At 44.2% G+C, this 15,889-nt stretch overlaps 1 protein-coding gene across 1 annotated transcript in view; it reads right to left on the minus strand.

The window, feature by feature from the left end:
- Positions 1-12,216: 12,216 nt before the first annotated feature.
- The window catches only part of igdcc3 (immunoglobulin superfamily, DCC subclass, member 3), a 129,565-nt gene continuing 125,892 nt past the window's right edge, over positions 12,217-15,889 (minus strand). Inside the window, exons 7-12 of the mRNA XM_070447380.1 lie at positions 14,537-14,701; positions 13,895-14,083; positions 13,592-13,696; positions 13,143-13,278; positions 12,815-13,040; positions 12,217-12,444 (exon numbers count right to left, since the gene is read on the minus strand). Coding sequence (XP_070303481.1) covers positions 12,268-12,444; positions 12,815-13,040; positions 13,143-13,278; positions 13,592-13,696; positions 13,895-14,083; positions 14,537-14,701 — 998 coding nt within the window. The 3' untranslated portion in view covers positions 12,217-12,267. The remainder of the gene's footprint in view (positions 12,445-12,814; positions 13,041-13,142; positions 13,279-13,591; positions 13,697-13,894; positions 14,084-14,536; positions 14,702-15,889) is intronic.

A 15,889-nucleotide genomic window follows, 5' to 3' on the forward strand; every position in this document is an offset into this window, starting at 1 on the left:
TTGTTCAACCAAGCACAGCGGCTTTCACAACACAGCTGAGGGGTGGTGGTGGTGATGATGGTGGCCATGATCCTGCTCAAAAACAAAGCTGCTCCGTCAGGTGAAATAGATCAGGTAGCCATTTTCTCCTGGGAGAGAGGTAGACTACCTCTCTCACACTGCCTCTCCTCTCCTCCACCGGTAGCCTAGCGAGTGTGTCAGTGTGTGAGCCGCTGCTCTGGGGTCTAATTAATGCAGCACACTGTGCACCCATATGGCTACATGTGATTAAACAGATCGAAAAGAGAAGAGAGCGAGTCAACCACATGGGTCCCCATCTCCCTCTCTCTGTCCATGCACCCTGGATTGCTGCGTCAGCTTGTTTTCTCTCTAACCTCTCTCTCTCTCTCTCTAAGATAGTGATTTGACCTTGACGCAGAGGAGTTTGATTAGACCCAGGGAAATCAATACTGAACATGTCCAACTCAGTCAAACACACAATGAATTATATATTTTGTCATGTCATTATGCCCAAGCTATTTTTCATCTCCAAGGCCAAAGCAAGGTAACTTGTAGTTGTCTTTTCCTGTGGGGACAAAGGCCTGCACGCGTCCTCAGCCAGCTGAGCAGGCTGGGGGCTTCGTCTCTATCTCCCAGCTATTACTGGTGCCATGGGCTTGCTGGCTTTCACTCTGTGCCTGCATGTGTTTTGATTAGGGAGGGGCTCCCTGGGCTCACGGATGGGTGCTTTTTGGAGATGTCATTTCTCTCCCTCCTCCTGCTCATGCCCCCTCTCCCTCTTCTCTCTCCCCTCTTGTCTGCTTCACACACTCTAGGCATCAGGCGCTCTGGGGATGCGACATCTCTGCCTGCCTGCTTGCCCATGACACAGCTCTCCTATCCTTCCTTCCTTCCTTCCCTTCCTTCCTTCTTCCTTCCTTCTTTCCTTCCTTCCTCCTTCCTTCCTTCCTTCCTTCCTTCCTTCTTCCTTCTTCAGGGGCTGATATGTGGTGTACCTCTATGTGTGTGGAGGAGAGAGAGGAGAGAGATGGAGAGGGAAAGGAGAGGGAGGAGAATAGATGGAGAGGGAGGGAGGGAGAGCGAGAGAGAAAGAGATTAGTGCATGTGTCAGAGATATGATTCATATCTGTGCATGTGAGCCATTCCTATCACTGCCACTGAAAAGGTCACCAGATTATTTCTGGCAAATATGAAATGTGTTATAGGCAGCCATTTTACTCCTTCGAAGCAATTCCCTCGGCACGGTCTGCAATTACATCAGTCCTCTTTTCTGGGAGAACCAGTCACTCCATTAATGCATTCAGTGCCACGTCTCCTGTGGCCTCCCAAAGTTAATGCACACATCCTCCATCACAGCACACAGACAATGTGAGCTAGCACTGAAATCCTGTATGACTCCACCATGACCAAAGGGAAGACATGTCAGTCCAGCACCATCCGAAGGGGATGGGAAGGGTCAAAATTACTGTAACTCGTCTGGGCTTAGTATGCGTTACAATTAGAAAAGACACAAACGACACACACACACACACACACACACAACACACACACACACACACACACACACACACACACACACACACACACACACACACACACACACACAAACCACACACACACACACACACAACACACACCACACACACCACACACCACACACACACACACACAACACACACACACACACACCACACACACACAGAGGACCCAGTCCAAAACCAGAGGAGCTGACAAAATGGTTTTGATTATTTGCGATGTGTGAGGAGGTACGTTTCCCCCTTCACAGTCACCTGGGAAGCGTGTTACGGCTGGGAAATCTGGAAGCAGTAAAAAAGCTGAAAAACTTCAGAGGGAGGCGGGCTTGGAAAGTTGGCTGGTCTGACCTGTGACCGCTTCTCTATCGACTGCTCCCTTTGAGCTGCTAAAAGGCGTGCGTTGGAGAATCCAAGACAGTGCACCCCCCTTTCTTGAAGCGCTCTTGGGGAGYGCAGAGGTCCCCCTCTCTCAGTTCGGGCCTAAATGATGTGGGGTCAGGGGGGGCTGGTTGACCCCCAGTGGAGGTGGTCCGGCCGGGCCGGGGATAGAGTTTCACTGGTTTATATGGCCAGCCTGGGCTGCTCTGCTCAGCTCTGTGCTGTTATGTGGTCGAGGGGCCATCCATCCTGCCTCTGAACACAGCTCCCTGTTTTCTCTGATTTACTATCGCAAGAGATAATGAAGAAACCAGCGCCGCAGGGCTCTCTCTCACACACTCTCTCTCACACACACTCTCTCTCTCACACACTCTCTCTCACACACACACTCTCTCACACACTCTCTCTCACACACACTTACAGTTACACACGCAGATACACACACACACCACACTCAGTCACATGTACGCAAGCACACACACTTACACACCACCCACAGATACACACACACACGTACACACCACACAGATACATACACACCACACAGATACATACACACGTACACACCACACACAGATACACAACACAGACACACCCATATACACTGTCATCACAGGAGGCTGCTGAGGGGAGGACGGCTCATAATAATGGCTGGAATAGAGTCAATGGAATGGTATCAACCACATGGAAACCATGTTTTTGATGTATTTGACACCATTCCACTAATTCCGCTCCAGCCATCACCACGAGCCCATCCTCCCCAATGAAGGTGACACCAGCCTCCTGTGACTGTCACATATTCGACAGTCACCTGTACACAAGCACACATAGTAATGACACAGCTCAGAGGGTTGTCCCACACCACAAACGTGTCCACAGGGCAGCACTGCAGGGAGATATGGAGACAGGAGGAGTGTGTGTGTGTGTGGTTGTATATATGTGTGTGTGTATATATGTGTGTGTGTGTGTATATGTGTGTGTGTGTATATGTGTGTGTAAATGTGTGTGTGTATATATATATATGTGTGTGTGTATATATGTGTGTGTGTATGTCAATGTTATTTATAGTGCTGTTATTGATCTAATGCATTATGGAGTGAGGTAGAGTCAGGGTGCCTCAGATTACAGGGACATTCACATGCATTTCATACTGTACTATACCCAGTGGGACAGCGTGGCAGCGTGAGACTGCACTGTGGGGCTTCGGGAAAATACATATACATACACACAAATAGCAGACCACCTTAGACTAATATAGTGTACAAACTAGCGATGGGGACCAAAATCGATATAGTTACATATCTAGATATTATTTCTGATGATATATCGTATCGTTTTGACAATATTATTTTTGGAGTAGTTGGCTGTACCTGCACCAACAACTCCATAGCTTGTTCTCCATCACCATTTCATTTAGGGAGCACTTTAATTTCCATGACTGATCAAAACGTGTTTTCTCATGGCTCTCTCTTGTCTCTGCAGCAGACATATGAGGGGCAATATGTTTGGAACATCGAATCTCATCAAAATCACAGTATTTGAATCATAACATATTGAATCGTGAGAATCGCAATACATAACATATATCGGCACCTAAGTATCTTGATAATATCGTATTGTGAGGTCACCGGCTATTCCCAGCTCTAGTACACACAGTTGCTACCACGTGAAGACGTACATTTTTACTGCCCAATGTTTTATCAAAGTAAAACACTACACACACTTTTTACTGATCATCCATGGCTTAACCCGGATAAAATATGGATAGCCCCTTGGTACTGAAAAGTAAGGGATTCTAAAAGTTTAGGATTACGGTAACAATATGTTCCGATTTAGAATTAGGATTAAAGAGTGGAGTGTAAAGAAGGTGTTGAATTAGATGGAGAGATTTTGGTGCTGGTTTTCTCTCCAGGATTTACATTTAAGCAAGTGAACTGGATGATGAAACTAGTACTGAAACAGGCTTCAGGATATAATTCACAGCCCAAATAAGCAGAGAGTTTGATTTAGATTCCCAGTCTTTCTTAAAGCCTGACTATCTTGGATTGGCAGTGATTAGAAATCCGCATACAGTAATGAGTGTACTCATGAGTGTATTATAAACCAACGCCATGAATGGGGTTCATCATGGCAGAATGTGAGGCATTGTAGGATGCAGCTTCGATGTACTGTAAGGCTACTGTAGGGTTAACCTTGTGTTTCCATGTTCTGCTATGCCTTATTTAACCTGATGTGTCATGAGCGTGGATGTGCTTTTGATGAAGGCCGTCCATTTCTTAATTACAATATGTGAGACATATGTGAAGATAATTGTGTCGCCAAAACAACCACGCGCCCATGCACACACATCCACACGCAGAGTAAGAACACTTCACACCTGTCCTTTTAATTACTACAGCTAGTTTATTAACATTGCTGTTGTCGTCTTTTGCCTTTAATCAGCGTGGCACAATGACTTCTAAAACAATACAAACCACTAAAAAAAGATCTAGTCTGTCTTTATACACATATACACATACATACAGTATTATACATATGTATACACATGTGAATCACGACCAACCATCACGACCAACTACAGATACTGTATCATAGAGAACACACATTTGTGGACACATAAAAATGATCCCTGACGGGAAACATTTCATATTGACCTGAATTTGATTGTGGGACACTTGAGCAGGCAGAGGCACTGACCTCAGCAGACATATAGACAGACATATAGACAGACATATAGACAGACATATAGACAGACATATAGACAGACATATAGACAGACAGACAGTGATTGAACAGCTCCCCACAGACAATATGCAGCTGATTATACTATACTGTACAGGTTTGTGCTCTCTTTGTTCCTTCTCCATAGCCTGGCTATTCTCATCACACCATCTCTGTCCCTATATCAAACCCAACATAAGCACTAAAAACCGAGGCACCTTTCCCCACATTAAAAGTACAGTAAGGCTATAGAAACTGTCTGGGCACTGTATTTGACATTTGGTTTAGGTTAGCACCTTTGCGGCTATACAATAACCCAATGGCATGGTAGTAGCAGTAGCAACAATGACTTTGACAGTCGTACGTATAGTAACTGTATTGGAAAGCCTTTTCCCCTTGCTCTGTGCGATGCCTGGTGGCTTCTACAGGAAGTGAGAGAGACTCTGGAGAGAATGCCACAGGTTTGTGAGGAAGTGAGGAGGGATACAGTCATTATTGCCAACCAAACTGGGTAAGAGATCAAATATGACAGAAATACCACCTGTGTAAGCTCAACTGTAGCTACAATAAGTAGGCACAAGTTTTCCTGGAGATACAAGCAGCTCTCGTATCCCTGCTGATGCCGTAATAGCGCAGGTTTGTACTGTAGATTACAGCTGTGCACACTTTGTGTGTATTTCTATAAACGCATGCTTCTCTAAGCACAGCTTTAACATGAAAACATGTTAATAAACGTTTGTACGGAAAGGTTCATGCTTTATTGTCTCTACTGTTTAATGAACATCAACTCGATTTTACGGTTTGACTGTGAATCAATTACATCTCTTAGTGGTGGAAAGGGATCAAACAAAACAAAGTGAGCTATAATAACAGGTAAGACGATATGAAGACGATCAACAAGCTGTCAAGATTATATTTAACAATGTCTTTCTGAGTAGAAACAGTTTTAGCAAATACACACTATCAAATATGTAGACCAACGATGTGGAATAGAAACATCAATAGCACCATGTTGAGATGACAATACTTGCCCTATTCCAATGGCTAACTGTCACAGTGTCACCATCACAAATCCAATAATGATAAACTAACACTTTAGCAATCTGCTAAAACAGCACATTTGCGAATAGCTGAGAAAGATATGGTTTAAAAAACGATTTTTCCCTGTAGCCATGCTTAAATACATTGGATTTAACAAGTTTCTCGACAGAGGTACAAATATACTATTGATCTCAAACATGCTTTAAGTTACAATTCCATTAATTCACCATTAAATGACAAGAATTCAAATGATTAGAACATCTTCAAATCAGCATTATCTGCCATGTACAGTCAGTGAGTTCTTGGGAGAATATCTGAGAGATAATAGCATCAGAAATGCAATCAATTTACAATCAAAAGTATAGTCATTTGGTGCCACAGTGATCAATACAACGCATATGAACAGATCAATACATCTGAACTGTGTAGTGTTACAGCATAACAAAAAAGGCCAATCCCTCAACAGTCCTTGTTTGTTGGTTACACCCATTGTAGCTTCAAACATGTCAACAATGAGATATTACTGTAATCGTTTTCGCTAAGCTCCTACAATATGTAGCTAGCTTTCTCCTGTTTCTACAATATGAACAAACATGTGGAATACATGGACAGACTTGGAGTTGTATCTCATGTAACTTCAACACCACACCATATTTCATGGACATGTTGTAACAAATCTTACTAAGATACTAACTCATGCCTAAACCAGTTTGGGGGGAGGGTTACCTTCTTTGTTTTAAGATATCAGGCCAGTATGGCATACCGTGACTACCGACTTCTACAGTAACATGATCTAAAATTCAAACAATCACTTCTACAAGATTGTGCAAGTGTCTATATTAGTCTTGGTGGATACTTGACTATTTCCTTTGTGGCCACTGGTCAGCAACTGTCAGTTAAGAGAATTCCTAACTTGTTAGGAGTCCAAATTAGCATGAATAGGATCTGCAAAAATAGAATGGGAAAAAAAACAGGAAAATAACATGGCCAGCAGTAGTTTCAGAGTTTCCCCTTGCCTTCCATGGCTGGGGTAGAGAACAGAGAAAACGGTTGAACATTTAATCCCTTTCATGAAGAGGCTTAAAAAGCTGAAATGGTAACATTATTGTCACACAGAAGAAATGTTTGTTTTACAGAGTCCCAGTTTGATGTTTTTCCTCTCCAGTTCTCAATAGGCTTGTGTTGGCAGAGATAAACCAGCTAATGTCTCTCCCCTGATTCTCTCTGGGGAAAGCTGGGGCACTGGGGTAATTCTGACAAACACTCCTTTCTTTACAAAGTTGTGTGTGTGTCGCTGGTGTGTGTGTGTAGGGAGAGGTGGCATTACAGAGGGGCAAGGAAGAGAGACAAAAGGAGACAAAACCGTACTAAGAAGAGCGGTTGTGAACTTCATTCATGAATCCCTATATATGTGGCTCACTGAGGCTACACATCTTCATGCATGGAGGATTACCATTACCTGCTCAGTATGTGTGACAGTGGACAGATTATCTCCTTGATTATTTGCCTAGTCGATAAACAAAAAAGGCAATCCCTCCCCCTAAACTGGTTGAATAGGGCACAGTCAGAGCACTGTGAGAGGAAGATTGTACTAAATAACATGGACTCTCATAGTGGAGCGCCCAGTCCATGTTCCGCTGTGACGAATACAACATAAGGATTAGATAGATGTTCCCTGAGCACAGTCAGCCCACTCTCTCTTTGTCCAGAGAAACAAACTCAGCGGACAGGAATCTCACGAGAGGAAGAAGCAGGGCTGAGAATAGATAGCGGGAGAATCTCATCTCACCAGCCAATGGAGTGGTAATAAGTCAGAATAGACTAGAGCAGCTTCAGCAGTTGATCACAGAGGGCAGCTCTTAACATTGATCTATAGGAGTGTAAAGCACTGGGAGAATCATGATCATATCAATCATGTAAACATGATGCCTCAATTTACAGCTCGGCATTCTGGGTGAAGGGTAAATAAGYTGTGCACTGTATGGCACTAAAACCTGTCAAATCAGGGATGAGATGTGGGCAATTTCCAGCATCGGAAATTAACCGTAAATTATTAAGAAAAAGTACCTCTGGTTTCTCTGGAGAGACCCCTCCTCACAAACATCTATTACGTTTTTAAAGAAGCACTAGAGAGAACATTACATCAACAGTTCATAAATACACGTGTAACATTGAGGCATTTCTTTCCGCTAGTTTGACAACTATCATTACTGTTCACTAAGACTTGCCATGTAAATCTACCATCATGTACAATCAAAATACAAGCAATGAATAGACGCGAGACAACAAAAGAAATGCACGGTGAAGAAACAAACAAACACAAAGTACAGAATTACTGCAGATGAGTTCTGGTGCCACGTTTTCAGCAACAATGCAATGCATTAACAACAACGACTTCTACTGCATCGTACAATAAAAACCATCTGCTGGATGAGCCACCACTGACGCGTCTCTCTGGAATGTAATGTGCATTATAACTGTACAATAGATAGTCTAATAGAAACACAGTTCTACAGCCCGGCTTTAACACAGACATCCCATTTATTTAACCAGTCCGTTTCAGGCTAGTGTAGTTACCATATCAAATCTAGAATGGACCAAGCGCTGGACACACTTCCTCTAATCAGCCAACTACAAAGGGAGGAGAGCGCTGGCTGCTCTAAACGATCTAACTCAAACATATTGGACCAACAAATTACTACAATTCAATCGATTACTGCAGTCAAGGAAGGTAGGAATATGTGTGTGCCTTTCTTTATAGGAGATGTTGTACATGAAGGGTACAGTATTTAATATCTAATAGAGTTACTCCATTTATTAACACAATTTGAGTATGATAATTGCAGAGATCCCTTGCAATAAATCAGGGCTGAGAACTGGTGACTGTTCATAATCCTTACTTACAAACACCTGTTGCTGCAGATCATCATGCACATCATGTGAGGAGGGTTCTGGGAGTAAAAGAGTAGTAGCTATTCTACAGTTTATACTGAGTAGCTATACTACAGTTTGTAGTGAGTAGCCGTACTACAGTTTATACTGAGTAGCTATACTACAGTTTGCAGTGAGTGCTTGATGTCCTCGTTTATTAGTCCATAACAGACACATGTTCAAAGACATTCAAGTCTGAGTGGAAAAACAAAAACGTAAAAGCTTCTGATACAACAAGAATGTAATAAAAACAATTGTGATACATTCACATCCACAAAAGCTAAGCATAAAGACGAAAACAACTGTTTTTCTGTCACACAACTGCACTACCACAAGGCCCTGAAGACATCCTCCCTTCCCTAGGAGTGTGTGTGTCATTACGTTTGTGTGTGTGTGTGTGTGTGGAGTGTGTGTGGTGTATATTTATGCACATATAGAAGTGTGAGAGGGAGCAACCTGAGAGCAGGCCTGTCGTGTCGGGGTTGAGGTAGGTACCAGAGTAATACTGCTTTAGGCCATTACGTGACTGAGACACAGTAGAGAGCATAAGAGTTCAAATGTGATCTATCTCTACAGAAGAGAGAGCCAGGGAGAAGACAGGGGGTCAGTCGGACAGTGGCCCTAACCCAGGCTACCGTAAGAGTACTGGCCTGACTCAGGTTGGCTCTGCCTCAGGGAAGCTCCAGCTCCAGAGAGCATGGTTCTGGAGGAACAGGTGGAGCAGTGGTGGTGGTACTCCCAGATCTGACCCTGGATCAGATCCAAGTCTAATAACATCCCGTTGACTGTGTGTTTGCTCAGGAAGATGACAGCATGAGCACACTGAACTCAGACCTGTGAGTTAATACCTGTGGTCCACCTGTTAAACCATCTYCCTCTGGATTTACATGCAGCACTGTAATAAAGGTTTTCCTGAAGCACTTTCATTTGTCAGTGTGGAGGAGGGATGGAGTGAGGGATCTGGSATGGACAAGCTCGATAAGTCTGGGCTGTTCCTTTATGACAGAAGGGAATTGATTTGATTTCAGCCCTGATTAAATATAACAAAGGCGTGCACTGTGCCACAGCTTGGAGTGAGTGACAGGCAGAGCGCAAAAATCTGATTAGAACAACACTATTGCCAATTGAAGAGCCAATTACCTGGGATCATATCAGATACATTAACATTTGTGGTTGTCAATGCCTACAATGACATTTTGATACATTTGTGCTTAATTTTCTTAATACATCACATTCACTCGGTATCTAGCGCACACACACAAAAACACACACACACACACGCAGACAGGCAGACAAGTACGCACGCACGCACGCACGCACGCACGCACGCACGCACGCACGCACACATACAGTTCCATCACGCAATCATTCATAAATACACATATAATGTATGTCTCAATCGAGTTTAAATGTAACTAAAACCTCCCCTGCCCAATGGAATATCTGCAGCAGTTCTCACAAAGCAGTAAAATTGTCCTGAAATGATTAGTGGCAGTGCAGTGCATCTCTAACAGTCTTTTCCATCAACAGAAGCAACTAAGATTCAAACAAAGCAAAGACAAAATATCTCACGCAAACACGATGGAAAACGATGAAAAATGTCTTTACAGGTAGAATACATACAACAATATCATCTGTCAACTTGCATGAGGTACTGACATATCCACAAACAGCAATTGATCGACGGAGGGAAGCCAGGAGCTCCGACGGAGGGAAGCCAGGAGCTCCTCACAACAGAAGTACATGTTTCATTATGAAAGAACAACTACAACATCGTTATCTTGAGGTAGAACGTGGACTTCAGCGTTTTCTTGAAGTGCTTTCCGTTACATTTTTCTTTCTTCTTTTCCCGGCTTCGACAAGCAGGAGAGCGGCGGTTCTTGACATCTGAGGTAGCGTGGCACCTGTTCTCGTGTTTTACGAACCGATCGCTCTACATGTAAAAGTAACTGAACACAAGGGGAAAAGACGGATCCCAAAAAGGTTTCCCACGTCACATTCATTCCGGCTGAGGTAGGTTTTTGTTGAATCCTAAGGTTCACAGAGCCAAGTTTAGAACCTGTATGAAGGCCGAGAACTAATAAAAAACCATTGATATCACTGAAAATAAAAGTCCTGAGACAGAGAATATATGAAATCACTGGAAGAAGGCCTTAGTCTTCGTTGGATGCGTCTGTGGAATCCTTGCTAGGCTAAGAGTAGGCAGCAGTCTTTGACATTGAAAGAAAAAGTAGAAATAAGACCAATAACTTATAACCATTTTGTGAGATAGTAGAGAAATAAAAACATATTAGACTCTGAGATAAAATGATGAGTGTATAACAAAGACATTCTGGGCATCTATTCTGTGTGCTGCCGGCAACCAGAAAATGAAGGAAGTACGAAAAAAACAAGAACACATCATTCACCTGCCAACGCTAAAACCTAGCTGTCCATCACAAAAGCGCACCAAAAACCTAGGCCAGGGACACCTCCAAGAACGAGTCCGAGACCCTATAACTTTTCCAGAGGTGACTTATTTAACTTACCAATAATACAATTATTTGCACAAAGAAAAACAAATATGAAAGGAAATACTTCGGTCGACCTGAGTGTGATACGAGTCTGAGGTGACACTGTGACCGTGTCACAGACTTGACCTTCATGCTTCTWTCAGGTCTGGTCCTGCTGGGTGACCCCGGCCACAGCCCAGTCACCGGCCCCTCGGCTCTCTGCTGGAGGCCTCTGGAACTGCGTCTCTCTGTCCCCCTCCACCACATCCAGCGGCAGAGTGGACAACTGGGTCTCGTTCAGTGCACAGGACACCAGGGATCTATCCAACTGGAAACACACACACAGTAATGTAGTTAAAGATGGAATGAGTAGTAGGGGAAACAGCGCCGCTGTCCGCCCACTGGCGTTGTTATTGTTTTGCTGACGAGGTGAGGCGCGTCGTGCTGGAAAAAATTGCAGTACAAATTGTTCTGTTCTACCATGTGTGCAATGATGTCAGAGGGAAAAAACTGTGTTAGTTGTTTGCAGTAACTATGTTGTTGTTGTAATATCGTTAACGGCCGTGGCAGTTTCACCAATTAACGATTCCAGCTTCAATATGGGAATATACAGTTGAAGTCGGAAGTTTACATGCACCTAGGTGGGAGTCATCAAAACTCGTTTTTCAACCACTATACACATTTCTTGTTAACAAACTATAGTTTTGGCAAGTCGGTTAGGACATCTGCTTTGTGCATGACACAAGTCATTTTCCAACAATTGACTTAACTGTTTGGCCACAATGACCATCGTTATGTTTGGAGGAAAAAGGGTGAGGCTTGCAAGCTGAAGAACACCATCCCAACCGTGAAGCACGGGGGTGGCAGCAACATGTTGCGGGGGTGCTTTGCTGCAGGAGGGACTGGTGCACTTCAAAAAATAGATGGCATCATGAGGAAGGACAATTATGTGGACATATTGAAGCAACATCTCAAGACGTCAGTCAGGAAGTTAAAGCTTGATCGCAAATGGGCCCAAGCATACTTCCAAAGTTGTGGCAAAATGGCTAAGGACAACAAAGTCAAGGTATTGGAGTGGCCATCACAAAGCCCTGACCTCAATCCTATAGAANGATACGAGTCTGAGGTGACACTGTGACCGTGTCACAGACTTGACCTTCATGCTTCTTTCAGGTCTGGTCCTGCTGGGTGACCCCGGCCACAGCCCTGTCACTGGCCCCCCAGCCCTCTGCTGGAGGCCTCTGGAACTGCGTCTCTCTGTCCTCCACCACAAGGCTGAAGTCATCCAGCGGAAGAGTGGACAACTGGGTCTCGTTCAGCGCACAGGACACCAGGGATCTATCCAACTGGAAACACACACACAGTAATGTAGTTAAAGATGGAATGTGTAGTAGGGGAAACAGCGCCACCTTCCGCCCCACTGCCGTTGTTATTGTTTTGTTGACGAGGTGAAAATTGCAGTTCAAATAGTGCTGTTCTATCGTGTGTGTAATGAGGGGAAAACTGTGTTAGTTGTTTGCAGTAACTATGCTGTGGTTGTAATATTGTTAACGGGCGTAGCAGTTTCACCAATTAACGATTCCAGCTTTAATATGGTAATATAGAAAATGGCCAATCTAATGTAAATCTAGCCCATTGCATCATTCTAGACTTGGATAAATTGAACTCTTTTGACTTGATTTCAGTTGACTACTTGGTGTCAGGCCCTCTACTCACCATGCGTGAACTGTCAGCTAGGTCTCCACAGTGGGACGGGCCTGAGAAGAGTCTCTCCAGCTCGTTGCTGTCTCCCCTGCTCTTCCCAGCAAGGCTGCCGTTCCCTTCCATGCCTGATCTGCTCACCCCGTTTAAGGCCAGGGCACCCTGGGAGGAGGACGACAACTCCAGGGCAATGTTACGCCCGGCCTGGGGGGTGGCCTGCACTGTCTTACACGTCATCAACCTGGAGGTACACAAWTCACACAAAAACCCACCGTCAGGTCCCATGCCAGGATCAAGCCCACACAGACACACATAGTCCCCTTGTTGTTGCACCAATACTCACCTCCCCCTGTAGCTGAACATGAGGAAGAGCATGCAGAACACGATGCAGGTGACTCCTATATGGATGCCGATGATGATGCCGGTTGTAGAGGTCTTGCTCTGTTCATCTTTCACACAGTCACAGGGGGTGTTCAGCACTGTAGAGACACACACACACACACACACAACCCAGTAAAGACAACAGCAATGCCACACAGCACAGTGACACACACATACACACAGAGAAACAAAGCCCACAGCACAGAGCTGTCATACAGTACACCCACAAYCTAATCTAGTGCTGCCAGCCAGACTACCAATGCTGTGGCAGCATGGAGTGATCCAGTCAAACGGAGAGCTGTAAACACACAGCAGCCTGCAKGAGGCCTCTTCAACGCTGCTCTGAAAAGATTACAGGACGTGTGAGCCCTGGTTTGCGTGGGTGTTTGTGTGCGGGCAGCAGGAAGTCACCTGATTTCTCCACAGCCTCYTTCAGTGAGACGAAGCGCATGGTGGCGTTGCCGTCTCCGTGTTGGTTGAAGGCCAGAACCTTAATCTCATACACCATGGTTGGATCTGAGTAGAGGAGGAACAGAGAGAGCGAGAGAGAGAGAGAGAGAGCAGTTGAGACATATGAATAGAGTTGGCTTCTAATGTACAATCACTCAAGGCATCACGTTAAACACATTGACCGTGTAACAATCCTTTCAACACATCTCCATGGATCATCCTACCCCCAGCCCCCAGCCCCCAGCCCATGTCCCTCTGTCTCACCCAGCTGAGTGATGTTGTACTGGGTGACGTTGCGGGTGAAGGTGAGTGGTCCGGTGAAGAGGGGGGTGTGGACCCTCCTGTAGTACAGCCTGAAGCCCTCATGTTGGCCCATCTTAGAGGATGGCTCCCACACCGCCTGCACCACACTGCTGTTCATCAATTTAATGAATAGTGACGGGGGTGCTGGCACTGAAACACACAMRGSGGTGTTAGAATCCAYTAAACATCCACAKAACAAAAACAAACTACATGATATATTAAATTAAACACAAGCYGTWAGGCTTGTTAAGTCAACCATGTTTKAGTCTATAAAACAGGTCTTTAGTACTTTCTCAGAATATCTCAGTCAGGTATGTGGCTACAGTACTACAGACTCCTGTAGGTGTTTTACAGAACCTTTACAATAAACAACTCATAAAAACCTTTTTTTGGTCCATGGAACTACCACCAATTAAGTGAGCGTTTATGTGTGTGTGTGTGTGTGTGTGTGTGTTTGTGTGTGTGTGCAAGCCTGTGTGTGTGTAAGTCTGTGTGTGTGCTGTTTGCATATGCTTCTGTGTGTGTGTGTGGGTGCTCTGTTTGTGTTTGTGCAAGTGTGTGTGTGTGTGTATGTGTGCAAGTGTGTGCGTTCCCAAGGCACACCTTCGCCAAGTGTGCTCTCGGTGGCGCTCTCGGAGGGCTTGCTGGCTCCGCGGGACGTGTAGGCCTTCACATAGAAGGTATAGCTGGTGGAGGGCTCCAGATCACCCACTACCTGCTGTAGAGTCACCTTACTGACGGCTTCCTGGTACTCCATCTCCACGGGGTCTGAGAGAGGGATGGAAAGAGGGATGGACAGGGAGTGAGAAAGAGAGAGAGAAAAAGAGAGAGCGAGATTGTTTAATTTAACGGTTATCTGTACACTGTAAAAAATGTAGTTGTGTCAACTAATTATTACTAAGTAACTGTTTTTTTAGGGGGTAGATCAGCTTTAATATCGCAGATAAACTGTGGCTTCTATCAACGTAATTATCTGCATCATTTCCAATCCCCCCATATATTTTTATAGAAAAAATATAGAAAAAAAATAAATGATATATATTAAAAATATATTTTCCTAACCCTACCAGCCCTCCCCTAATTGGAGTAAACTAATTAACAACAACACTTAGGCTTCTACTTCCAGCTTATACATAGGCAAAAATGCAGTACATTTTTTAATGACGTGTTTGCTCAACTTGTCTCATATGTTCATTCAGCTATACATTATTATTTGAGCATCTTAACTAAAAGAGGCTGTGTAACTGGTTTCACACACAGTGCTTTTGAACTTACATATTTGATAAAAATCATTATGTGAATCATTATTCAACATGTCCTCAAGTGAGATTTGAACTCACAACCTCTTGGTCCATGGCATTCCAATCCAATCTTCCTGCAACACCACCATGTCTGTGTCAATTCTCAGACAATCAAATCAAACTTTATTAGTCACATGCGCCGAATACAACAAGTGTAGACTTTACAGAGAAATGCTTACTTACAAGCCCTTAACCAACAGTGCAGTTCAAGAAGAAGAACATATTTACCAAGTAGGCTAACATAAAAAGTACTAATAAATAGTAACACAATAACAATAACGAGGTTATATACAGGGGGCCCCGGTACTGAGTCAGTGTGCAGGGGTACAGGCTAGTTGAGGTAATCTGTACATGTAGGTGGGGGCGAAGTTACTATGCATAGGTAACAAACAAATAGCGAGTGTACAAATGAGGGGGGGGGGTGACAATGTAAATTGTCCGGTGCCAATTTTATTAATTGTTCAGCAGTCTAATGGCTTGGGGGTAGAAGCTGTTGAGGAGCTTCTTGGTCCTAGACTTGGCGCTCCGGTACCGCTTGCCGTGCGGTAGCAGAGAAAACRGTCTATAACTTGGGTGACTGGACTAATCCGACTATTCTCTCATCATTGATTTGATTTACTTATTCCACAAATGTTAGGTTTTTCTGTATAGTTGG

Source organism: Salvelinus sp. IW2-2015, linkage group LG15 (assembly GCF_002910315.2).
Source record: "Salvelinus sp. IW2-2015 linkage group LG15, ASM291031v2, whole genome shotgun sequence".
NCBI lineage: Eukaryota > Metazoa > Chordata > Actinopteri > Salmoniformes > Salmonidae > Salvelinus > Salvelinus sp. IW2-2015.